The sequence below is a fragment of the Alexandromys fortis genome, unplaced genomic scaffold (assembly GCF_014885135.2).
Source record: "Alexandromys fortis isolate MF-2015 unplaced genomic scaffold, M_Fortis_MF-2015_v1.1 scaffold_4, whole genome shotgun sequence".
NCBI classification, from domain to species: Eukaryota; Metazoa; Chordata; class Mammalia; order Rodentia; family Cricetidae; genus Alexandromys; species Alexandromys fortis.
In genome coordinates, this window is record NW_026067944.1 from 236070 (window position 1) to 259588 (window position 23519).

General features: G+C 38.9%; 1 protein-coding gene across 1 annotated transcript in view; it reads left to right on the forward strand.

Moving 5' to 3' along the window:
• Positions 1-23519, forward strand: part of Thoc1 (THO complex subunit 1) — a 42667-nt gene that overhangs the window by 12898 nt on the left and 6250 nt on the right. The window contains exons 8-12 of the mRNA XM_050148834.1: positions 9826-9908; positions 11876-11949; positions 16428-16536; positions 18159-18290; positions 21554-21654. Of these exons, the coding sequence (XP_050004791.1) occupies positions 9826-9908; positions 11876-11949; positions 16428-16536; positions 18159-18290; positions 21554-21654 (499 nt within the window). The remainder of the gene's footprint in view (positions 1-9825; positions 9909-11875; positions 11950-16427; positions 16537-18158; positions 18291-21553; positions 21655-23519) is intronic.

The following is a 23519-nucleotide window of genomic DNA, read 5'->3' on the forward strand; positions in this document are numbered from 1 at the left end:
TATTCATTTAAACACTGTCTGGCCCATTATATCTAGCCTCTTACTGGCTAATTCTCATATCTTGCTTAACCCATATCTATTAATGTGTGTAGCACCACGAAGTGGTGGCTTACCGGGAAAGATTCTACTATGTCCGTCTCAGAGAATCATTGTGTCTGCCTTACTGCCTTCTACCCAGCATCCTGTTTCGTTTACTCCGCCTACCTAATTTTCTGTCCTATCAAAGGGCCAAGGAAGTTTCTTTATTAACCAATGAAAGTAACACATAGACAGATGACCCTCCTCCATCATGGTATTACTGGGTCTTGAGGAGATTGTTTCCTAATTTTCTGAGAAATTGCCACACTGACATTCAAAGGGCCTGTACTGGCTTGCATTCCCACCATCAATGCAGAAGTGTGTGTGTGCCCCCCCCCCGTCTTCCCCTCCCCCCCCGTCCCCCCCCCCCCCCCGCAACCTTTCAACCTTTCCAGCATAAGTTGTCATCAGTGTTTTTGATCTTGACCATTCTTACAGGTGTAAGATGGAATCTCAGAGTTGTTTTGATTTGCATTTCTCTGATGACTAAGGATGTTGAACATTTCAGGGTCTTTCAGCCATTTTAGATTCCTCTGTTGAGAGTTATCTGTTTAGGTCTGTACTCCATTTTTTAAATTGAATTATTTGTTCTTTTGATAATGAATTTCTTGAGTTCTTAATATATTTTGGAGATCAGACCTCTGTCTGATGTGGAGTTAGTGAAGATCTTTTCCCATTCTGTAGGCTGTCGTTTGGTCTTGTTGATCATGTCCTTTGCTTTACAGAGCTTTTCAGTTTCAGGAGGTCCCATTTATTAATTGTTTCTCACAGTGTCTGTGCTGCTGGGGTTATATTTAGGAAGTAGTCGCCTGTGCCAATGTGTTCAAGTGTACTTCCTACTTTCTCTTCTATAAGGTTCAGTATGGCTGGCTTTATGTTGAGGTCTTTGATCCATTTGGTCTTGAGTTTTGTGCATGGTGATAGATATGGGTCTATTTTGATTCTTCTACATGTTGATGTCCAGTTATGCCAGCACCATTTGTTAAACATGCTTTTTTTTTTTCCATTTGATACTTTTTGCTTCTTTATCAAAAATCAGGTGTTTGAAGGGGTGTGGATTAATATCTGGGTCATCTGTCCTCTTGTCTGTTCGTTCTTATGCCAATACCAGGCTGTTTTCAGTACTTGTAGCTCTGTAGTAGAGTTTGAAGTCAGGGATTGTGCCAGAAGTTCTTTTTTTGTACAGGATTGTTCTGGCTATCCCTGATTTATTGCTTTCCCATATGAAGTTAAGTACCATTTTATCGAGGTCTGTGAAGAATTTTGCTGGGATTTTGATGGGCATTGTGTTGAATCTGTAGATTGCTTTTGGTAAGATTGCCCATTTTTAGTATGTTAATTCTGCCTGCCTAAGAGCATGGGAGATCTTTCTACTTTCTGGTATCTTCTTCAATATCTTTCTTCAAGGATTTAAGTTCTTGTCATACAAGTCTTGCACTTGTTTGATTAGAGTTACTGTGAGATCTTTTATGCTATTTGTGGCTATTGTGAAGTGTGTTGATTCCCTAATTTTTTTCCCCAGCCCTTTTATCATCTACATATTGGAGGGCTTCTGATTTTTTTTTGGTTAATCTTGTATCCTGCTACATTATTGAAAGGGTTTATGAGTTGTAGAAGTTCCTTGATAGAATTTTTGGGGTCTTATGTGAACTATTATATCATAAGCAAACAGTGAGAGTTTTACTTCTTCTTTTCCGATTTGTATCCCCTTGATCTCCTTTTGGTGACTTATTGCTCTAGCTAGGACCTCAAGAACTATACTGAATAGATATGGAGAGAGTGGACAACCTTGTCTTGTTCCTGATTGCAGTGGAATTGCTGGGAGTTTCTCTCCATTTAGTTTGATGTTGGCTGTTGGCTTGCTGTATATTGTCTTTATTATGTTTAGGTATGTTTCTTGTATCCCTGCTCTCTCCAAGACCTTTATCATGAAGGGATGTTCTATTTTGTCAAAATCTTTTTTGGCATCTAATGAGATGATCATGTGCTTTTTATTTTTCAGCTTGTTTATATGGTGGATTTCATTGACAGATTTTTGTATGTTGAACCATTCCTGCATCTCTGGGATGAAGCCAACTTGATCATGGTGGATGATGTTTCTGATGTGTTCTTGGATTCTATTTGACAGTATTTTATTGGGTATTTTTGCATCAATGTTGCTGATTTGGGATTGGTCTAAAATTCTCTTTCTTAGTAATGTCTTTATGTGGTTTGGGTATCAGGGTAATTGTAACCTCATAAAAAGAGTTTGACAATGTTCCCTCTGTTTCTATTGTGTGGAATAATTTGAGGACTATTGGTATAATTTGAGAACTATAGTTCTTGTTTGAAAGTCTTGTAGAATTCTGAGCTGAAACCATCTGGTGCTGGTCTTTTTTTGGTTGGGAGATTTTTGATGACTTTCTATTTCTTCAGCAGTTATAGGTCTGTTTAATTTTCTTATCTGGTCTTTATTTAATTTTGGTAAGTGATATTTATCCAGAAAGTTGTCCATTTCCTTTAATTTTTCCAGTCTTGTGGAGTGCAGGTTTTTGAAATGTGACCTGATGATTCTCTGTATTTCCTCCATGTCTGTTGTTATGTCCCCCTTTTCATCTGATTTTGTTAATTTGGATGTTCTCTCTCTCTGCCTTTTGGTTAGTTTGGACAAAGGTTTGTCTGTTTTGTTGATTTTTCTTGAAGAACCAACTCTTTGTCTCATTGAGTCTTTGTATTGTTTTCTTTGTTTCTATTTTGTTGATTTCAGCTCTCAATTTGGTTATTTCCTGCCTTCTAGTTCTCTTGGGTGAGTTTGCTTCTTTCTGTTCTAAAGTTTTCAAATGTTCTGTTAATTCACTAGTGTGGGATTTTTCCAGCTTCTTTATGTAGCCATTTAGTGCTATGAACTTTCCTCTTAACACTGCTTTCATTGTGTCCCATAAATTTGGGTATGTTGTGTGGTCATTTTCATTGGATTTTTAGGAAGTCTTTAATTTCTCCCTTTACCCATTGATGATTCAGGTGAGCATTGTTTAATTTCCATGTGTTTGGGTTTTCTGGAATTAGTATTGCTGCTGACTTCTATTTTTATACTATACCATGGTGATCTGATAAGGTACATTGGGTTATTTCTAATTTTTTGTATTTGTTGAGGTTTGTTTTGTTTCTGAGTATATGGTCAATTTTTGAGAAGATTCCATGAGGTGCTGAAAAGAAGGTATATTCTTTTGTGTTTGGATGGAATATTCTATAGATGTCTGTTAAGTCCATTTGAGTCATACCATCTGTTAGTTCTCTTATTTCTCTGTTCATTTTTTGTCTGGTTGACCTGTCCAGTGGTGAGAGGAGAGTATTGAAGTCTCCCACTATTAGTGTGTGGGTTTTAATCTATGATTTAAGCTTTAGAATTGTTTCTTTCACATATGAGGGTACCCATGTATTTGGGCCATAGATGTTCAGTATTGAAATTACCTCTTGATGGATTTTTCTTGTGACTAATATAAAATGACCTTCTTTGTCTCTTTTGACTGATTTTAGCTTGAAGTCTATTTTGTTATATATTAGGATAGCTACACCCGCTTGTGTTCTTAGGTCCATTTGATTGGTATATTTTTTTCCCAACCCTCTGAGACAGTGTCTGTCTTTGAGGTTGAGATGTGTTTCTTGTATGCAGAAGGATGGAATCTGGTTTTGTATCCAGTATGTTAGCCTGTGCCTTTTTATAGGTGAGTTGAGTCCATTTACATTAAGGGATATTAATGACCAGTGATTGCTATCTCTTGTTAATTTAGTTTTCCTTGTTGGTGATATTAATTTGTGTGTTTTTTCCTTCTTTGTGATTTGCTGCTATCAGACCATCAACTGTGTTTTTGTTGGTGTAGCCAGCTTCCTTGGATAGTTTTCCTTCTAATGTTTTGTGTGGGCTGGTTTTGTGGCTCAGTATTGATTAAATCTAGTTTTGTCATGGAATATCTTGTTTTTTCCTTCTATGGTGATTGAAAGTTTTGCTGGGCTGGCATCTATGGTCTCTTAATGTCTGCATAATGCTTGACCACGACCTTCTGGCTTTCATTGTCTCCACTGAGAAGTCAGCTGTAATTCTGATAGGTCTACCTTTATGTGTTTCTTGGCCTATTTCCTTTGTAGCTCTTATATTCTTTCTTTCTTTTGTATTTTTATGTTTATATTATGTGGCAAGGGAACTTTTTTATGGATCCAGTCTATTTGTTGTTCTGTAAGCTTCTTGTATCTTCATAGGCATATCTTTCTTTAGGTTGGGAACGTTTTCTTCTATGATTTTCATATATATATATATTGGTTTTTTTCGAGACAGGGTTTCTCTGTGGTTTTGGAGCCTGTCCTGGAACTAGCTCTGTAGACCAGGCTGGTCTGGAACTCACAGAGATCCGCCTGCCTCTGCCTCCCGAGTGCTGGGATTAAAGACGTGCCCCACCACCGCCCGGCTTCATTATATTTTCTGTGCTTCTGAGTTGAACTTCTTCTTCTTCTGTACCTTATTATTCTTAGGTTTGGCCTTTTCATGGTGTCCCATATGTCCTGGATATTTTGGGTTAAGTTTTTGTTAGATTTAATATTTTCTTTAATTGATAAGTCTATTTCCTCTATTCTATTTTTGTGTGTGAGAATTTTTCATTTTTCAACCTCTATTGTATCTCCAGCGCTTGAGATTCTCTCTTCCATCTCTTGTATTCTGCTGTTCATGCCTGTGTTTGTGGTTCCTGATTGTTTTCTCATGATTTCTGTTTCTATAATTCTCTCGGCTTGTGTTTTCTTTATTGTCTCTATTTCAGTTTTCAAGTCCTGAATAGATTCTTTCATATGTTTGATTTCTTTTCCTTGGTTTTCTTTAAGGGATTTGCTGATGTCTTCCAATTTTTTGTTTGTCTTTTCTTCCATTTCTTTAAGAGAATTTCTCATTTCCTCTTTAAGAGTTTCAAACATTCTCTTGAAGTTATTTTTTAGGTCATTTTCTTTTGCTTCATCTATGTTCGGTTGTTCAAGTCTTGCTGTTGTGTTGCTCTTTGTGGTGTTGTATGTGTTCTTACCTTTCTGCTACTCTTTTCCTCTAATAGGTATGTGTGGTTGGGGATATCTGAGTTTCTGTTAATTAATCTTTTAGGTGCCAGTGAATCCAAACCTCAGACGGTTGTTCCTCGTGGTACATCAGTGCCACAGCTCTAGTTACCCCATTGGTTACTCTGTGTTCCTGGAGATAGCTCAGCCCTTTTGTGCTTTGCTCTGCTCCCTTGGAGTTTGCCTTCTCAGGCCTACTTTGGCCTAGCTTAGGCTTTGTCCTGTTTATGTAAATTCTGGTTTGGATCCCCTCCTGTAGAAGTCCCTGGCTTGGAATTGGTCCTGCAAAGGTTTCTGGCTCCAGTCTACTGCCTTGGAGTTTCCAGTCTTGGGTGTGCCCAGAACTGCAGAGGATCTGGCTCCGGTTTACTCCCTCAGAGGTCCCAGACTCACTCTCGGACTTGCAGAGGTTCCAGGTTCTTCCCTATTCCCTTTGATGTCCCAGACCAATGCCTGGACCTGCAGAGATCTCTGGTTCCTGCCTATTCCCTAGGAGGTCCCAGAGTCACGCTCAGACTGGCAGAGGTCCTGACTCAGGCCTAGTTCCTGGTAGGTCCTAGACTCATGCCCAGACCCACAGGGGTCCTGGCTTAGGTCTCCTCCCTTGAAGGTTTCAGATTCATGTCCAGACCCTCAGCGGTCTCTTGCTCTGGTTCACTAGCTCAGCAGTTACTCCTCTGTACCTGTTCCAGTGGAGATCGCTGTCTCTGTACATTAAATTCTTTGGAAGGAAATCTCTTCCATTTAATTGGAGTAAGATCTGTCATAATAAGAAAATGGAAAATAATAAATTGAAAGCATAGACAATTGCTTTATTTTCTTGTAAATATGCCGGTCCTAGCTATGATATACATAATCTTAAGTTCAAAGTTATTAACAGTGCACTGTTGGATCATAGTAATATATGCAGATAAGAATTATCCTATCTATATTTCATTTCATAATATGTCTATTCTTTGTTTCCATTTTCTGTTTCATTAATTGCTGTTTAGTCATATTCATTAATTTTATAATTCTTTGTTTTGTTTTTCAATACAGGGTTCCTTTGTGTAACCTGACTGCCCTAGAAATAGCTCTGTAGACCAGGCTGGCCTCAAATTCACAGAGATCTGCCTGCCTCTTGCTGGGATTAAAGGCGTGCACCGCTAGTCCTAGCTCATCAGTTTGCTTTCTTACACACTGGGACTAGAGTGGCAGAGCTCACAATGGGTTGGGCCTTCCCACATCTATCACTAAGTAAGAAAATGCCATATAGGTTTGCCTACAGGCCAATCTCATGGAGTCATTTTCTCAATCATGGTTCCCTCTTCTCAGATGACTTTAGCTTGTGCAACCTTGACAAATACACACACACACATACATACACACACCAAAAAAAAAAAAGCAGCAAACCAGAACTATTGTCTTTCATTATATCTTTTTCATGAAATGTTTATTTCTCTTTAATTCTTGTAAGAATTCAGTAACTTTAAAATGCTAGGCTAGGTCAGGCAGTGGTAGCTCATGCCTCTAATCCCAGCACTTGGGAAGCAGAGGCAAGTGAATCTCTGTGAGTTTGAGGCCAACCTGGTCTACAGAGCTAGTTCTAGAACAGCCAGGGCCACAAAGAGAAACCCTGTCTTACCCCCTACCCTATCCCCCAAAAATGCTAGGTTGTTAGTACTAGATAGATTTCATTTCATTTGTGGTCATCTTTATCTTCTAGTCTCTCATTCTTTGTTATTCTTTTTAAACTTTTTATTAGTGTGTGTGTGTGTGTGTGTGTGTGTGTGTGTGTGTGTACATGCATGTGGAGATTAAAGAACAATTTGTGGACATCCAGTTCTCTTACCATGTGGGTCCTAGATATTGATCTTATGTCATCACGCTAAGCCATTCCGTGGCCCCTGGTCCTTGGTCATGTGTTCTATAAGATAATCAATGTTTAAATTTTAGAAGATAACCTAATTTTTTTTCCCTGCTTGTAAAATTTTCTTTGATTTACTATAATGTGTCTTTGTGTGGGTTGCTTTTTTACCTATCATTCTTGGGATTTGTTGACATCTTAACTTTGGATTAATGTCTTTTACCACTTTCTAAAAATTTTAATGATTGCCTTCACTATTTTTATATGCTTTCACATTTTATAAATGCCTCTTTTCCTTTTGCATCTCCAATTAAATAAATATCACTGTATCCTCTGTCTTTTATGCTACCTACCTGCCTCCCTGTCTGAATATTAGCTTGTCCTTGCATTACATTTTAAGTAGCCTGATGGGGTTCTTTTTTCAGGAAGGTATTTTCACTTTTTAGTTTTTCACTCCCTGTTGATACTTTGAAGTTTGTTTTTTAGTTTTAAAACATGGTAAGATTTTCTTGTTGTTTATATCTGATCATTTATTTCCGTACCTTATGCTGTTTCAGCTAATTTTTTTCCCTTAGAGTGTTTTGTCTCTGTGTGTCTGCCACACACTGTATTTTTTTTTTTTTTGCTTTATTTTTGGTTTTGTTTGTTTGTTTGGTTTGGTTTTTGTTGTTGTTGTTTTGAGAAGCATGGTTTTGAATCCTAGCATGTACCTTTCTTGAGAGAAGGCTGGTGTTGCATGGAGACGGCCGCCCAGCTAGCTCACACCTGAAACAATCACACAGAAACTGTATTCATTAAAACACTGCTTAGCCATCAGCCCCAGCCTCCCATTGACCAACCCTCACATCCTGATTCAACCCATCTCCACCAATCCGTGCCCACCACGAGGTTGTGGCCCACCAGGAAAGATCCAACATCTTTCCTGGCGTCCCCACGCTGGCCCTCTCTGGTGTCTCTCCCTGACTCTGCTTTCTTCCTCCCAGAATTCAGTTCTGTCTTCTCCACCTACCTAAGTTCTGCCCTATCAGGCCAAGCAGTTTCTTTATTGATTAACCAATAAAAGCAACACATAAACAGTAGGACCTCCTACACCAGGCTGGTTGTTTTGTTTGTTTGTTTGTTTGTTTGTTTGTTTGTTTGTTTTTTTGAGGGGTTTTGGTTTTTTTGAGACAGGATTTCTCTGTAGCTTTGGAGCCTATCCTAGAACTTGCTCTTTAGACCAGGCTGGCCTCATACTCACAGTGATCCACCTGCCTCTGCCTACTGGTGCTAAGATTAAAGGCATGTGCCATCACCACCCTTGAGACAGGGTTTTCATTGCTTATGTATGGTTCCTTAAAGACAAACCACTGCCAGTGAGGGTCCTGTTAACCTAGCCTAGCTCAAAGCTGTTACTGTCCTCATCAGCCATGAAATTTGGCATTAGGCTACAATTTTTTTCATTGTTGCCTGAAGATGGCTTGATACGAGATTTTTCCATTTATTAGATTTTTTTCCCTTTTTCCTTTTACCGACAAAGCTATTAAAATGACAACAAAATATCACATCTGATTCTTTCTGACAGGAATGTTAAAGGAAATGTAGATATGTGAATGTCATTCCTAATATTGTGTAGTGCTAATACAGTTATTAACACTAAGAATTCAACATTGGCACAGAACTCGTTGTCAGCCAGAGACATTTGGATTTCATTAATTTATCACTGCATTTCTTTTCCTCTTCTAGTCGAGAAGCCACATTACATTGAGTTTTCATGTTCCCTGGTCTCTAATGACAGTCCCTTAGTTTTTGCTGACCTTTCGTGACTCGACATACAGGAATTGAAGGGAGGCTTTTGAAGAACATCGAGGGGACTGATGCGCCTTCTCAGAGCATCATTTTGAAATTGATGTTGACATGCCTTGTTGTGGCACACTCATTGCTTAGTTAAGATAGTATCTCCTATTTGTCTCTGTGTAGTAGGGTTCGTTTTTCCCTTTGTGATCTAAGATGCTTGTAAGGAAGGGTAGTATTTTAAGACTATACGGAAACTTCTTTCCTCACTATTCTTTGCCTGCTAATATCTGCCAGTGGATCTTCCCTGATGTGAATGAAATCTTTTCTGTGTTTATTAATGGTGATCCTTCCATAAGGGAAAGTTGTCTTCTCAAAGGCTTGTTTCTAGTTTAACTACCTCTTTCCAAATGAACTGTGGGTATTTTATTCCTTGGGTTAGAATGTCGTAGATTATTATTTACTTTTTTGCTCACATTGTTTCTATTTCTGCCACTAGGAGCTCTTCCTGATTGGTAAATATTATTACCCAGACTCCTGCTTTTTCCCTTTTCCAGTCTTAAAGTCACTCATTTTTTCAAAGAGCCTAGTTTCTTTTATTTAAGAATGGTAATTAAAGCCAAAGTCTGGACCTAAGATATGCTTGATGTGTCTAGACTCTCTTAACAGGCAAAGCAAGGAAAGGTGTATATCTATAAACTCACATGTACATATATACCTGTATGAAGAGCAACAGGAAAATGAGATTGCACAGGTAAACGGAACTGCTTACTTTTACCTTCTTACTGACAGTTAAATAATCTGGCCATCTTTATAACGTTTTTACTGTTTCATTATATTGTCTCAGACTGAAACAAATAGGTTAGCAAAATTCTGAATACTCCATAATCTGTGAATTTGTTTTGAATGTTGTAAATCCAAAGGACTAACTCAGCCTTATATATAATAGCACATGCCTGTTTCTAGCACTCAGGATACTGAGAGGCAGACCAATATGAGCTACTGGTAAGAAGCTATCTCAGAAAAAAAAAAATAAACTAATCTCTTTTTCATAGGTCTTAACTTACAGAGTCAGTTTAACCTGGAAAACGTCACTGTTTTCAATACAAATGAGCAAGAAAGCACCCTGGGTCAGAAGGTAAGGCTGATAAGAAACCTTCTCATCGAACATTCTTAGATTTTTTTGTTAAGATGGTTGAGAAAATGGGACCCTTAAGTCATCAAAAATTTGAACACTTTTAGCTTCACTTAGTAATATGTATTTGTGTATATACATACACATGTGAGGGTGGAGCGTATTGTGAAATCAAAGGACAACTGTTCTTCATCCTCTGTGTGAATTCCAAGGATTGGATTTGGGTAACTAGGGCTTACACAACAGACGAATTTACCTTCTGAGCAATCTCGTTTGACTTACATTTTTAATATATAAACATAATGTGTATTCTGTATAAAGATTTCAAACAGTATTTAAAATACAAAGTATAGTGACTATAATCAAAGTTCAGTGGTGTCGGATTATTGTGTAGCTTGTCCTCTGTTAAAATGGGTGTTTGAGAGACTCTGCTCAGCTCTTTTATGTCCTCATCATAAGGTACATTATAGAAGGAAAGAGTTTCCCGCTTTTGTTGGACTCTAGCGTCCAAACACCGAGAAAGAGTCGCCCCCAGAGACCATCTCACACACTACAGCCAATGCAAAAGCATGAGGATTTTATTAATTCTGTCATGACAGGGTCCCCCAGCATTCGGGAAGCCGAGGGACCTAGAATAGCGGGTACAGTCTACTTTTAAAGGGGCCACAGAAGCAAGGGGGGTTGTTCTTTGACTATTCTGATTGGCTTATTTGAAAGGGCTATTACCAATAATTGACTGGAGAGCTGTTGCCAGATCAGATGAGGTAAGAGGTCATTTTGACCCCATTTCCCAGGGGACCGAACCAAAGCATACGTATATGGGTAATTGTTCAGGAACTGAGTACGTGCGAGTGTAGCTGTTAGGTCTTTGGTTCCCAGGGGAGGAGGGGAAGCACTATGGCACAGAGGCTGAGAGGATTCAGAATTGTCAAAAATGGCTTCAGGATTGTCTTAAAGTCTTACACTTTGAACATTATTTTAGTTTTTACCTGTTTTCTGTAAGTACTGTTTCTATAATCACTCCTAATAATCTCCATCTAATCTTAGAAGACTTTGAGTACTTGTACCAACTAATGATATTTTTCCCAAATAAGATGGCATAATGTATATAGCTCTTAACTTCATCTTCTTTAAACTGATATGTCAGTTTGATTACAGATTAGCTCCAAAATGAATGTACCACAGGCGGTGGTGGCGCACGCCTTTAATCCCAGCACTCGTGAGGCAGAGGCAGGCGGATCTCTGGGAGTTTGAGGCCAGCCTGGTCTACAAGAGCTAGTTCCAGGACAGGCACCAAAGCTACAGAAAAACCCTGTCTCGAAAAACAAAACAAACAAAAAAAATGAATGTACCATAATTTCTTGTCAGTAGACATTTAAATCATCTTTAATTTTAAGCCAGGGTTCAAGCCCAGGCTGATCTTGAACTCACTGTGTAGCTGAGGATGACCTTGGACTCTTGAGCCTCCTGCCTTCACTTCCCAAATGCTGGCTTGTGTCACCATGCATGGCACAAATAACTTGTAATAGAAATTGTTACCATTACAGTAAACAGTATGTATGATTGCTAACTCGTGCAATCCACATATGTGCAGTACTGCTGTTACTTCGCAGAAAAGGTACATCCACACATACTGTTGCTGTGACAAGTGAAGATTGCCTGTCCATCTCCTATAGCCTTACGCGCACTTTCTGTTCTTTATTATTATTAGTTTAATCTTTGTTTCAGTGACAAAAAATATTTGGAAAATAAGATGGGTTTTGTCTTTACACATAGCCATGTTATGTTATTGTCATATTACTATTAGTTTCCTATCATTTAAATTCTCATTGCCTTAAAGATTATAACTACTTCCCTAATAATAATTGTGTAGAAGTATATAAGCTACTTAGTTGTATACTGTGTCATCTTTGCTCAATAACTACTTCATGACAGACTGGTTTTGTTCTGTTTTGTTTGGTTTTATTAAGCATACTGAGGATAGAGAGGAAGGCATGGATGTAGAAGAAGGTGAGATGGGAGATGATGAAGCCCCAACAACATGGTGAGTTTTTAGAGCTTAAGATCTCCTGATTTATAATTATTTACCCTTCAAATACTGTAATGAAGATGCAGATAGGGCGAAGGAAATCATGCTTATAGGTTTCTTTTATATATACCTCTTATGTGTTAAATAAAATAAATCCTGACTCGCTAGTATGGTGTATCAGTTGACTTCTAAACTATAGGCAAATACTTGACTGTTTTTGTGGCCCATCTAACACATATCCCAGCTAGCAACAACCTTAGGAGCCCTTCTCCCTTCCAGTAGCCTATGGGCCTGGTACCCATTGTAAGTGTACTGATTTAGTGACATGAAAGCTAGAAACCTCCTTCTCTTGCCCTCTCTCTTGTTCTTATCACTCTTTTCTTACCTCTGTATCTGAGTCTTTGTTACAGGAATCTCTTCATAGTCCTAGTGAGAAGTTGTAAGGAGAAAGGGGACAGGAAGACCAGAGTCTCCTTTGCTATCAGAATAGCACTCTTCCATAGCTGAAGAGTAGGCATTGTCGGCTGTAAGTGACAGAATTTCTATAATTGCTGTCCAGAAGATCAATAGGGGATTCCTCTGCCTGCAGAGGAAGAGGTATTCCTGATGTTCCAGATTTCAGATTCAATCAGATAGTCATATAGAAACTTTTAGAAGTCATATACCCTAGGGTTTAATTCCAATGTTTGATTGCTAGGCATATGACTATAAACAAGCGGTTTCCTATAGCTGAGTTTGGTGTCTTTAAATGCAGCAGTGCTGCCTGCTCGTTGTTGTTGTTGAGAGAATTCAGAAAGCTTATGATAAACGTGGTCTGCTAGGGCAATCTGGTATTTTCATGGTAGTTGCTGATGAAACACATAATGAAAAATGTAAAGCACACAGAAAAGTATCTCATTTTCCAGTCATTTTCTAACAATTATTCATAGTTTCTAGTTATGGTTACTTTTTTTTAGAGACCAGTTTGTTTACATAGTATGTATAGAGTGGACCTTTAGGGTCTGCCTGTGCAACAGTGGGCAAAAGTTGTAGGTGCTAAGATAATGAAGTTTAACCAGAACCCCAGAGGTACTCTACTAGCTATTCACTGCCTGGTCCGTAGACAGCATTCAGGTTTATCAGCGTGACCATAAACTAATCCAAGGGCTGACAGAGATGGCCCAGTGTTACCCAGTGTTTCCTGCCAACCCTGACAACCTGAGTTTGATCCCTAGAACTCACATGGTGGAGAGAGCTGACTCCACAAGTTGCCCAGTGAGCTCTGGGCTCGTCTTGTGGCACATGCATGTACATATACACTAAACAAATACATAAACGTAAAGATAAATAAACTCATCCACAGGAAAGTTGTTTAAATAGGATCTGGCACTCAGCTATCTTTGTCTAATGTAAACAGTTTTATGAAAGTGTAGGGAAGAGAGTGTAGGGAGAGTTAGAGTTCTGATGAGTGAGTAGCTGAATTTAACTGAGAAATAGCTTAGTAGTTGAGAACTCTTGTTCTTACAGAAGACCCGGATTTGGTTCCCAGTACCCACATGCTGACTTATAACCATGTAATTCTCCAGTTTCAGGGGAATCTGATGCCCTCTTTCTGACCACATGATATATATATGTACACACACACACACACACACAGGCAAAGCCATTATGCTATTAAAGTAAATTAAAATAAAAATAAACTGAATTTATGATTGAACTTGGTGGCACATACCTTTAACCCCCAGCCTTTGGGAACTAAGGCAGGCAGTTCTCTGAGTTCAACAACATCTTGTTCCAGGTCAGCCAGGCCTACACAGTGAAAATCTTTCTCAAAAGATAAAAACAACAACAATAAAGCTGGATTACAAAGTATATTGTTATCACTCATGAATTCATATTATGGAGTCTATTTTATATTTTATTCAATTAATGAATAAATGTTTATATACTAAAATGCATGTATAAAGATTCTATAAATGGCTCAGTGGAACCAGGAGTACTAGTATGACCTGTACTCCCAGAATCTGATCGTTAGACTACAGGACTGCCTTGAATTTGAGGACAGCTTGGGTAATGCAAGACCCTGTCTCAAGATAATGATAACAACATCATTCTACATTTTTTTAAAAAAAAATGGTTTTGGAGTATTTTCACTTAAGATACTTAGGTGACATTCTACAGTATTGTTGGTGTTGTGTTGGAGTCTTCCTTTGTTGGCCAGACGGGTTTTGAACTCTTGGGATCAAGAGATCCTCCTGTCTCACCTTATCCAAATATCTGGGACTACAATCTTGCTCGACTACATCTTTCTTCAGACATTCTATTTTAGATAGTAACTCTTACCTCTTACTTGTTATTGCTTACAAATGTAATAAGGCGTGCCCACTGGCACAGGCCTATCTTCCTAGCTGGGAACCTGAGACAGGAAGATCCAAGAACCAAAGTATGCCTGATCCTATTTTAACAACTTTCCTATGAATGAGTCTGTCTACTTTTAGCTTTATGTTTGTTTGTTTAGTGTGTATTTACATGCTGAATGTGCCACAGCACAGATGCAAAAGTCCAAGGACAGCTTTGAGAAGTCAGTTCTCTCTTTGCATTATATGGCTGGAAATCCTATCTTTAAATTAAAAAAAAGAAGAAGGAGGAGGAGGAGGAGGGAGAGAGGGAGGGAGGGAGGGGAACAGAGAGGGGGGGAGAATCTTAGGCTCAATTCCCTGTTCCACATTTTGTGTGTCTGTGTGTGTAAATAGTAAATCCATAAGTTTTTATAGAATAGTAAAAGTAGTAAAGTGGTGTGCAGTGTATAGGCTCTTTCAATTTTATTTAGAGAGCAGGAGGTATAGATGAGTGGAACTCTTGCCTGGCAGATACAAACCCTAGATTTAATTCTCAACACCAAAATACCAGTTCATTTAGCCATGAAAAAATAACATCTAGGAGTGGGAAATATAACGGTCAAGTAGGAGACATTTTCATGCCCAAACTATAAAAGTTTCTTAGTATGTTGATACTACTTCAAAATTTACTCTGAGATAGGGGTATATCTCAAAGTCAAAGTACTATACTATACTATAGTATACTGTACTATAGAATGCCGAGCTTGATGCCCAGCACCACAGAAAAGAGGTGTAATTGATTCTGTAAAGCACCTCACCTCCAAGCCTATTAAAGAAGGTTGGAAATGATAATCAGCAGCTTGAATAAAATACTTCTTCAGAAGGTAAGGAGATGCAGTTGTGAGGGCTTGAGTTTGAATCCTCAGAACCCATGTAGAAACAAGCACTACAGCGCACTTCTGTACTCCAGAGCTCCTACAAGAGAGTGCGCAGAAGTTCACAGACCAGCTAACCTGTGTATGCTGCAGCAAACACCTGCCTGCAAGAAGGTGGAAGGCAAGGACTACACCCAAGGTTGTCCTCCATTGTCCACACATAACACCTGCACTCATACACGTAGATACACATGTTCTAAACACACACAGAAGGATAGATAAAAGCCAAAGTTCCTTTTAAAAACAGGATTTGTTTTTTTATTTATATGTATATGTATTTATATGTATATGTACATGAGTGCAGGGTCCTCTGAAGGCTAGAGAGGTGTCCAGCCCCCTAGAACTGAAGTTTCAGGCAGTTTTGAGCTGCCTGATGTGGGCGCTGAGAACTGGACTCCTGTCCTCTGCAAAACAGTAAGGACTCTTGACCACTGAACCTTAAATAAACTGGAGATTCCTATTGCTGTCAAGTATTAAATTATATTTAGATCTTCAAGTGACTGAGACAAAAATGGCCATATAAGTGGTTGTATGATTCTCTCTGCTAGAGATAACCTTTTGTTTTTCTTAGTATAAACCCCCTGGTCCTAAATATTATTATAGCCAGATTGGAAGTTGAATTAGGACATAATGAAGTCACTAGAGAAAAGGCCTATTTTTGTGATACTAACTTGATTTGTTTCTTATATATTTGTCTCACTTCCTAGAAGAGTGGATAGTTAGTTATCCATTTAAATTGATTTAAGTCTAGAAAGAGGCATTCCAGGAATAGTAGGATAGTACTTGTGGGGTAGTCAAGGAACCCAGATTTCTCCTGACTTCTGTTCCCAGCATATATTTGCCATTTTTCCTGTAGTGTAATATAGCTCACTACGACTTTTACTTCTGCACCAGCAGGAAAGGGAAAGACAGATGGTAAAACATGTCTAAATATTGCACATATGACTTCTTCCAACTAATTTCACATGGCCACTCCTAGCAACAAGAAAGATTAAGAATCATTAGTCTTTCATTTTAAATAGCCATATATTTAGTCAAAATTCAGGAGCTCTACCAGTATACAAAGGTTTCAAATTCCTTCATATTGTTTATAAAAGTTTGTCTAATTATTTCTGAACGTATGCTTTTTAGGGGATAGAAGCCTTTTGTGAACTTCCAAAAACATTTTGTGGGCCAGCAAAAGAGCATTTATGTATCTATAAAACAAGTTAAGTGAATTAATACAATATTTATTTTACAGCTCTATTCCAATTGATTACAACCTATATAGAAAATTCTGGTCGCTTCAGGATTACTTCAGGAACCCAGTACAATGCTATGAGAAGATTTCCTGGAAAACTTTTCTTAAGGTAAGTTACCAGTCATAGACCTCAAAAGCTGATAGCTCACAGATAATGGCAGAGCTAGACTTGCCCAAATACTCTTCACTATAGAATTATGTCTCTGATGATTTTATACCCTTTTATAATATACAGAAACTAAATTGTGACTTGATTCTTAACCACTGATTTTGTAGTAGAGTTTTTAAATGGCTTAAGGATTAAAAGTTACTAATTAAAGCCTTGAGGGTTTATTTTTAATAATAATTGCTGACAACATAAATTGATGGTTTTTTTTCTGGGTGTCTTTTTTGAAGAGCACGCAGCAGGGTTTATTGAGACGCAGCAGGGAGATGGCTTGGAAGGAGCCGCTCTGTCCAGTTGTCTCTCCGTCGACAGACAGGGTTCATAAAACAGTAACCGCAAGCAAAGTCAGTCTTCTTTGTGAAGAGATTTGTTGGACTGCAACCATGGGATTTCATTATCTATGGTTTTTCTGCAGTGTGGCAGTGTTGAGTACTTGGAACTGACACCATATGCGCCACAGAGCCCCAAATACTTGCTGTCTGCTCCTTTAAATAACATTTGCTAACCCCATTTTAAAAGAGTCCTCATATTTGTCTTGTAGAAATGGCAGGTTGTGATCCAAAAAAAAAAATACATATATATGTGTATGTGTGTGTGTATATGTGTATATGTATATATATATATATGTAAACAATTTTAAAGTCACATGGTGCATGTTCTATGTTAATTTCTATGCAGTTTAGAGAATGGAACCATCCATATTGAGGTTAAAATGGTGAGTGAGGAAATCACAAGGAAATATCTTCTCATTGTTTTGTTGGTCTTAGCACATACAATGTGTTTCGAGGTTTCCATAGCTGGTTAAACAGCTAATTTTTAAAATTTTTACTGCTAATTTTTTAAAATTTCTTACAGTTTTCTTACATGAAATGAGTACATGAATATTAGGCATTTTTACCCCATTCCTTTCTATCACACACACATACCCTCACACCCTTCCTTCTCTGCAGGTTCTCTCCCCGCTTTCATGTCTTCTTTTGGCATCTGACCCAACTAAGTTTAATTAAATTTGCTTGCATGCATATGGGAGGAGTTCTTACCAGAGTGTGTCAGGGAATCAGTAGCTGTAACCCTTAAGAAAATGACTCCTACCCCACAAGCATTAGCTGCCAAAGACAGGCATTCCCCAATTCATGACCAAGTGTTGGCAGGCCCAGTCTCATGTAGTTCTTATGCAGATAACCACAACTGAGGTTACTTATGAGGTCTTGAGTGTGTCCTATCCAGAAGGCATCTTTTTGCTGCATATCTTTTTTTTTTTTTTTTTTTTTTTGGTTTTTCGAGACAGGGTTTCTCTGTAACTTTGGAGCCTGTCCTGGAATTAGCTCTGTAGACCAGGCTGGTCCCGAACTCACAGAGATCCGCCTGCCTCTGCCTCCCAGTGCTGGGATTAAAGACATGCACCACCATTACCCAGCCTGTTGAAAATTTTTTATGCCTTCTTAAAAATATGTCTTACATTATTCATAAGTTAACTGGGAGTAAATTCTAAGTATTTGATCCAGAAAATCACTCTTAATTTTTTATAACAATGTCAAGGAACACTAATTTTTTTTTCTTTGCAGTATTCTGAAGAAGTTTTAGCTGTGTTTAAGAGTTATAAATTAGATGATACTCAAGCCTCCAGGAAAAAAATGGAAGAATTGAAAACAGGAGGAGAACATGTATACTTTGCGAAGTTTCTAACAAGTGAAAAGGTACCGTCTTCCTTCTACTACATGTGGGGATGTTCTGAACATGCACAGTCTACTCATGCTCAGTAGAACCACTTTTTAGTTTGGTTATAATTAAAATTGGTTTTAGTTTGAGACTTGCGTTTCTTACTGAACAAATAGGATGAATTTGATTACAAAGCTGTTCTCCACTAAGTCACCTAGTGGATTCACTTAGAATAAGATTCAAGTATATATATTTTAAATTTTAAGTTAGAATTTATTTTGCTTAAAAAGATTTTGCAGTTTATTATTCATATAGTTAAAAATAAGGGCTTTAAAGTTCCCTGTTGATCTTAATTTGCATTTTAGTGAGTTTTATTCAAAGTGGCACACGAGTTATGTTTTGACTCTTTTTGCTGCAAGCACAAAGCAAGATAAGTGAAATATAAAAAGAGAAAAGGGCAAAGCTGAGTTCCCAGAAATAAATGTCTCCGTAGGTCAGAAATAGCAAGTTAGAAGGGTGATGGTGGGGAGGAAAGGCAGGTGAGTCTCTGAGTTCGGTGCCAGTGTAGTCTGCTTTTGCATGCGTGACAGAGATCGTACAGTCCACATAGCCTAAAGTACTTACAACTTATCCTAAACACAGAAAAACAATGCGAGTCCTAGTCCCTGAACTTAAAACTACATGTATTAATGTGGGTAGATTTCAAACCCAGTGTTGTGTAAATCTAGCAAATTACAGAACAGTGATACAGTTTGAATACATCTGTATAGTGTGTATAGATGCCTGTATATGTATTAATACTACAAAATATGCATAAGAATCCTAATAACCAAATACGTGGAATGGTTACCATGGCAGGAGAAAGGAATAGGAATATGGATGTCCGTAGGGACTCAGCAGTTTCAGAATGTATTTTTTTTAAGCAATGTGGAACAAGTAACTAGGTGGTGTTATGTGAATATTAAACTCTTTATGCCTTGTGAACATTTGAAATATTTAATTTTAAGCGGAGATTGAGAAAATGGAAGGGAGAGCAGAGAGATCAAGAAGCAAGGGTAAGCAGGAAAATGCAGGTGAGAACACAGATCTAGATACAGCTATGTTTTACTTTGGGGAGGAAGCAAGAAATTAAATAACTTCAAATTTGCTGATTTTTTTTTTCTCATTGAAAGCAAATAAAAATTGAGGTGGGGTAGTAAGTAGTGTTTGGAAAGTAGAGAGGTTTATTGAAATAGTTGCTGTGGGGAACAGGAGAAATGACCTTAAGGGATAAAGAAAGATTGCTGAGTAAAACAAAGATACTCCCCTTGGGACATTTGAGTAGAGACACTGCCTAGCCGTGTAATTTGTCTATTTGTTCAAACACCTTCCCTTTCATTCTGGGTAGGCCTATAGTGTTAGTATAGAGAGGGTGACTACAGTTGTTGGACTCAAGTTGTGTGCTTGCTAGATGTGGCAGACTGTGGTACAAAAGAGTGTTCAGTAAATCGGCAAGAAAACGGTTGAAGAAAGGAAGTTTTGGCAAATCTGGGCCATTGGTGGCTTTTTTGTTTTGTTACTCCATTTTGAATGCTTATGTAAGTACCCACATGATACTCATAATATACTTCCTAGCACACAAAGCCTTAAGGAAAAATTTTCCTGACAACTAAACCATAATTATTATAATAAAAACAGGGTGGGACCAGGCAGGGTGGCACACACCTTTAATCCCAGCACTCGGGAGGCAGAGGCAGGCAGATTTCTGTGAGTTCGAGACCAGACTGGTCTACAGAGCAAGTTCCAGGACAGCCAAAGAGAGATGGAGAGATCCTGTCTCGAAAAACAAACAAACAAACAAACAAAAGAAAAACAGGGTGGGATTACAGATGAGCAGAGAACAGAGTTCAAGGAACTATCTCAACAAGACTGAAGTATTAGCCTCACTGGTAGCAGCTCAGAGTGAGCCCTGAAGGAATAGGAGGTTAGCATTGTTCTTCCTGGACAGGACTGTGAGAGGAAGACTCCAGAGCTGTAATGAATGGGTGGTCACTGCCAACCTAACTTGTGGCCATGCAACAAACACCAAAGTAGAGGGACATGTCTGTCAGTGGGGTTGAAGTCCAGAGCTTTTGCAAGGCCAGTCCAGTCAGTTGGGGTTTTGAGGAGAGGAAGACTACTGGTATGCCACTCACATGTGGGAGAGAGAAGGCCAGTTATATTAAACAGTAGTGTGTGCAGCCTAGACATGCGCCCCCAGAGTGAAGGAAGAGAGTAGGTATGACAGTGCAGTTGTGGCAGGCTATCTTAGGAACATCCCTGTGAAGCTGAGCCAACAGAAGTTTGAACACTGAATGTGAAGCCAGTCACTAGGGTTGTCTGAACATTCATTTAGAATAAGGCAGTGGTTTCTCTAGGTCAGAAAAAAGACAGAACTGATAAAAGTATGGAAAGTCTTCAGCTATCCTTGGCTGTATTGCACTCCATTTGTATTTTAATAAGTAAAGCTTGCCTGAGGATCAGAAAAGTAAAACAGCCTTACAGACCAGGCAGCAATAACACACACCTTTAATCCCGGTAGCCACACTAGCTTGCCATAGAAAGCAGGAGGTAGTGGTGCATGCCCTTAATCCCAGAACTAGAGAGGAATATAAGAGTGGAGGAGACAGCTCTCAGTCTCATTCTGAGATTCCTGGAAGCAGGATCACCATTTTGGACTGTGGGTGGCTGTTTTGCTCTTCTGTGGGGGGCATTATCAGAATGCCTTTCCTTCTCCACCAGTCCCTCTCCCGGTAGAAGCCGCTGGGTGGTAGGAGGGCTGGAGAGAGAGCATCCTCATTAATGCTCTCCAGCCCAACGGCGCAGTGTTCTCTACGGTCTGAAGAGGAAAGGCCCAGAAATAGTTTACAGAAATATCTCCTCCCCCTTCTAATTTCTGCTGCATGATTCAGCCCCACCTCTGATGCAGACACTTTGCAGGGCTACAAGACGAGTGGTGTTCCTTGCAATGGAACCTTCCTGTGGCCATTGCTCTTGCAGGTAGGAAAATGTTAGGACTCTTTCACATCGTTTCATCTCTGCCTCATGTTGTCCTGGTGTCAGGACCAAAGAGCGTATTTTTTATTCACCAACATAGCATGAAATGGCCAAGGTGTCAAAATACAATCATTGCTTTTCTGTTCTTGGGCTTGTGCAGGGAGTGAGCTCACATCAGATATTTTTATTTGAAACAGAATCTTCCATTTTTACAATTGTATAATTTGTACTTTTAGTCATACCGATTTTAATGTATTGTTTGTATATGTGCTTATATTTTGAGTAGTTGATGGATTTACAACTGAGTGACAGTAACTTTCGGCGACACATCCTGTTGCAGTACCTCATTTTATTTCAATATCTCAAGGGACAGGTCAAATTCAAAAGGTAAGTTAATGTGTAATTAAGTGACTTATAAACAGTGACAACAGAAAGACCTTGCATAGAATTCCTCATGTTTTAGACCCATAAAGTACATACAGTTTATTATTAAAAATTATTATTGCATATGCCATGGTGCACTGGTGGAGGTCAGAGGCCAGTTTTCAGAAGTCACGTCTCTTCCCACCCTGGGATCTGAGTATGGAATTCAGGTTGTCAAAGTCGCACAGCATCAGCTTCCACCACAGCCACTTCACTGACTTAGCCCCACTGTGTGACTCGGGGCTACATGCCTCAAGAGTTTCTACTGCAGCAAGCAGCCAGCCAGTTGGGAACTTTGAGATGTAGGATATTTGTTTTAGGAATGTCTCCTGCCAAGTCCCAGGCTTTCCCAGAAGTTTTGGTTTTAGGCATGGCAGTCTCCATTACCTCAGCCAAGCATTTGTCTCATGCTAAAATTGTGAACTATAAAAAATAATACTCTCACAAAGTATAAGCCATCTGGGATATTAGAACTAGAAGAAGCAAAGAAAATCTTGAAGCAAAGATGAGCTCTGGGCACTGGGAGGTAGCATAGCTTAGTTGGTGAAATGATTATGGCACAGGCATGAGAAAGCGCCTACAGAAATAACCAGCTGTGGGACACACCATGTAATCCCAGCAATACAGACGTGGACAGCAAGTACCAGGTCTCAGTAAAATACCCTTTCTCCAAAACCAAAGTGAAGGCACCTGAGGAATAAGACCCAGAGTAGACCTCTGCCTACTTCACCCACACAGTTCTCTTGTTTTAGGTTTTCATACCTCATCCAGATCTCTGTTGTGTCTAAACCCCTCCACCAAAAGCATACCATTTCTTCTTGTACTGTGCATAACTAAAGCTCCGTTGCTTTTATACAAATATGCAGTATGAGTTGTGTAAAGGACATTGTCTTCTTGTCCAGTGTCAGCACCTACTGCAGCTCCTTCAGAATTGCACAATACCCACCCAAAATATAATTTCTTATTCTGTGTTAAAAGTTTAGTGTCCTGTGATGTAGAAAGATCAAGGGCTTGAAATTAGACCTACATTTAAATTCAAGCTTTGAGCTTTGGGAAAGTCACTAAGTTACTGTACTCTGTTTTGTTTTGTTTTGTTTTTCAAGACAGGGTTTCTTTGTAGCTTTGGAGCCTGTCCTGGAACTAGCTCTTGTAGACCAGGCTGGCCTCAAACTCATGGAGATCCGCCTGCCTCTGCTTCCCAAGTGCTGGGATTAAAGGCGAGCGCTGCCACCACCACCACCACCTCTCGGCAGTTACTGTACTCTCTTTCATATATACTGCAGATTCTGAGCCAGTGGTAAAATCCCGGCAGATGACAATCTAGCTATATTTGTTGATAGCTTTGGAGCAGTAACCTTTTCTAGGGTTTGTATTTAAAATACGTTTTAAAGAAAATATGCACTGGGCGGTGGTGGCACATGCCTTTAATCCCAGCACTCTGGAGGTGAGTCTGTGAGTTCAAGGCCAGCCTGGTCTACAGAGTAAGTTCCAAGACAGTCAGAACCTTTACACAGAGAAACCCTGTCTTAAAAAAAACAAACAAAAAGCATGCCTATTTGAATATGCATCATGTAGAGTATTATGTATTAATGTTTTCTCAAATTTTTATCTCATTAAATTTATGAAATATTTATTACTGTAGTCAGATCAGTTAGTTGAATGTTTTATTTGCCTTTATACTTTCACAACTTCAAGTCTAACCCTCGACAAGATTAAGTGGAAGAATTTTCTCATACTCTTCACATTTGTGATGGTTCTTGGTAATTTTTTGATATGTGGTTAATTTTTGGTGCCATAAATAAACCTCAGCATGAACATATATGCTGTAA